Source organism: Vicia villosa, linkage group LG1 (genome assembly GCF_029867415.1).
Source record: "Vicia villosa cultivar HV-30 ecotype Madison, WI linkage group LG1, Vvil1.0, whole genome shotgun sequence".
In the NCBI taxonomy this organism is placed as follows: domain Eukaryota; kingdom Viridiplantae; phylum Streptophyta; class Magnoliopsida; order Fabales; family Fabaceae; genus Vicia; species Vicia villosa.
Window position 1 is genome coordinate 91,520,115 of NC_081180.1, and position 2,120 is coordinate 91,522,234.

The following is a 2,120-nucleotide window of genomic DNA, read 5'->3' on the forward strand; positions in this document are numbered from 1 at the left end:
TCTGTGTGGAACCAGGTTACATTGCTTAAATGCCTTTGGAACATTTGCAGGAAAGCAGAAAATTTGTGGGTACAGTGGATTCATTCCTAATATCTAAAGCATAGTTCAGTCTCTGCAGCCATTTTGAAGAGTACTTGGTCCTGGATGTTTCAGAGTATTATGAAACAAAGAGACCATATAAACTAGCTGCAACATGTATGGGATAGTATGAATGCTAGCCAAAGATTCTCCATGAAGAAAGTATACAATGCCCTTATGGAAGATGATGATCAAGTTCCTTGGAGATTTCTCTTTAAGCACAACCCTGCAAGGCCTCGAGCTCTCTTTACTTTGTGGATGTTGTGTCATGGTAGACTACCAACTAAGGATAGGCTTAGTAGGTTTGGCATGATCACTGATACTATATGTAGCCTCTGTAAGCGAGATGCAGAAACGATGAGTCACATTTTCTTCAATTGCAGCAACACATCACATATATGGATTCAAATTCTGAAGTGGATTGAGGTGGATCATCACCCATTGGATCTACAAAATGAGTTGAGATGGATTATTCAGGAGACTAAGAAAAAAGGGTGGAAAGCTAAAATCCTGAAATTAGCTTTTGCAGAGAGTATCTATGGCATTTGGGGTCTTAGAAATGAGGCTGTTTTTGGTCCTAGTGATTCCTCCACTAATGCTGATAGAATTATAGAAAGTATCATATACAGGGGGTGGAATTTAAAAGCTATTCGACACCATATTGCTAGATTGATGATCTAGCCTAGGTGTTTTTGCTATTAGTTTGTCTTGTTGTTTTGCGGGATCATTATGATCGCTTGTAATTAAACGCTTTTTGGTTAATAAAATTCTTTTATTCCAAAAAAAATATAATAATAATAATAATAATAATAATAATAATAATAATTCTATCAATATTTATTTTATTTCAATCCCATAATTTTTTAATTTAAATAAATATACCACTAATATTTAATTATTCTAATAAAATTAATTATTTACCTCAAATCTAATATTTCTCTAAATTTAATTAATTAAACAAAATTCTAAAATAATTATTTATATTCCAACTTAAATAATATTCTAATCAGATAATAATAATTACTCAAATAAACTCAATTATTTTAATAATGATTATTAATTACCAACATACCCTAAGTTCTTTCCAAATACATATAGCTCAAAATAAAACTCTATCGGCTGGTTCTCTAGCTCCCACGTCGCACTACCTTATGTAGTAACCATCCAAACCTAAAAAACTTCTGATCTTTGTAACAGACTTAGGAGTCTCCCATTTCACACCACATCAACCTTGGACGGATAAACTGCTACGACTTCACTTTTGACTTTTAAAGAAGCAAACATTACAAACACTTGGGCATCATCTTTCAAAAACTCTTCCAGTTGATTAGCATATACAAACCTCGCATCTTCCTCTACATCAAACTCAGGAACAACACCGACTTTCAACACCTGTGCTCTTGCAATCAACAGCACATCAAACCAACTCTCCACACCTGAAACATCTTAGAGAAGAAGATGCTTCTCCCCCCACTTATTTCAATCATGCTTTTGCTGGATAGCGGTTAGAAAAGCAACGAGTATCAATAGTGTTTCACGCAGATGTCGTATACCAGGGTAATAAAAAAAATTCAAAAAACCTACGCCGAATGAACTGAACTGCCCTGATACTAAATTTGTAACATTTTAAAACCCCACGACTCTTAATTAATTAATTCATAATAATACAACACATTTAAGCACAAAGGGTGTCACACATCTCTTTTAAAAATAAACAAACTTCTCAAAACATTTTCAAAAATAGGTAACAGATAACCTTAAACAGGTTTAACTGAATAATTCAAAAAAAAATAGTTCAATAATCATGCTAAGGGAAATAGTCCCATAAATCTCCAAAAACAAAACTAAAATCAAACAAATCCCGTCATAGTGTTACATATCAGAGTGACACTGCGGAACTAAGCAAGAATCGAAAGAAAACGAAAAATAAGAAAGAAGGTAGTAAACATCATTTCTCAACTCAACAGCTACTAACCGCTACTTGTATTTGCAACATAGGCGTAACAAGCCACACAACAACAACAAAGGGGTAAGAATAATCC

The 2,120-nt window shown here is 33.5% G+C and overlaps 1 protein-coding gene across 1 annotated transcript; it reads left to right on the forward strand.

The window, feature by feature from the left end:
* Window positions 1-207: 207 nt before the first annotated feature.
* LOC131649134 (uncharacterized) lies at window positions 208-759 on the forward strand. Its single transcript, XM_058918885.1, has one exon. It carries the CDS (start codon window positions 208-210, stop codon window positions 757-759), a length of 552 nt encoding a protein of 183 aa, XP_058774868.1.
* Window positions 760-2,120: the final 1,361 nt, after the last annotated feature.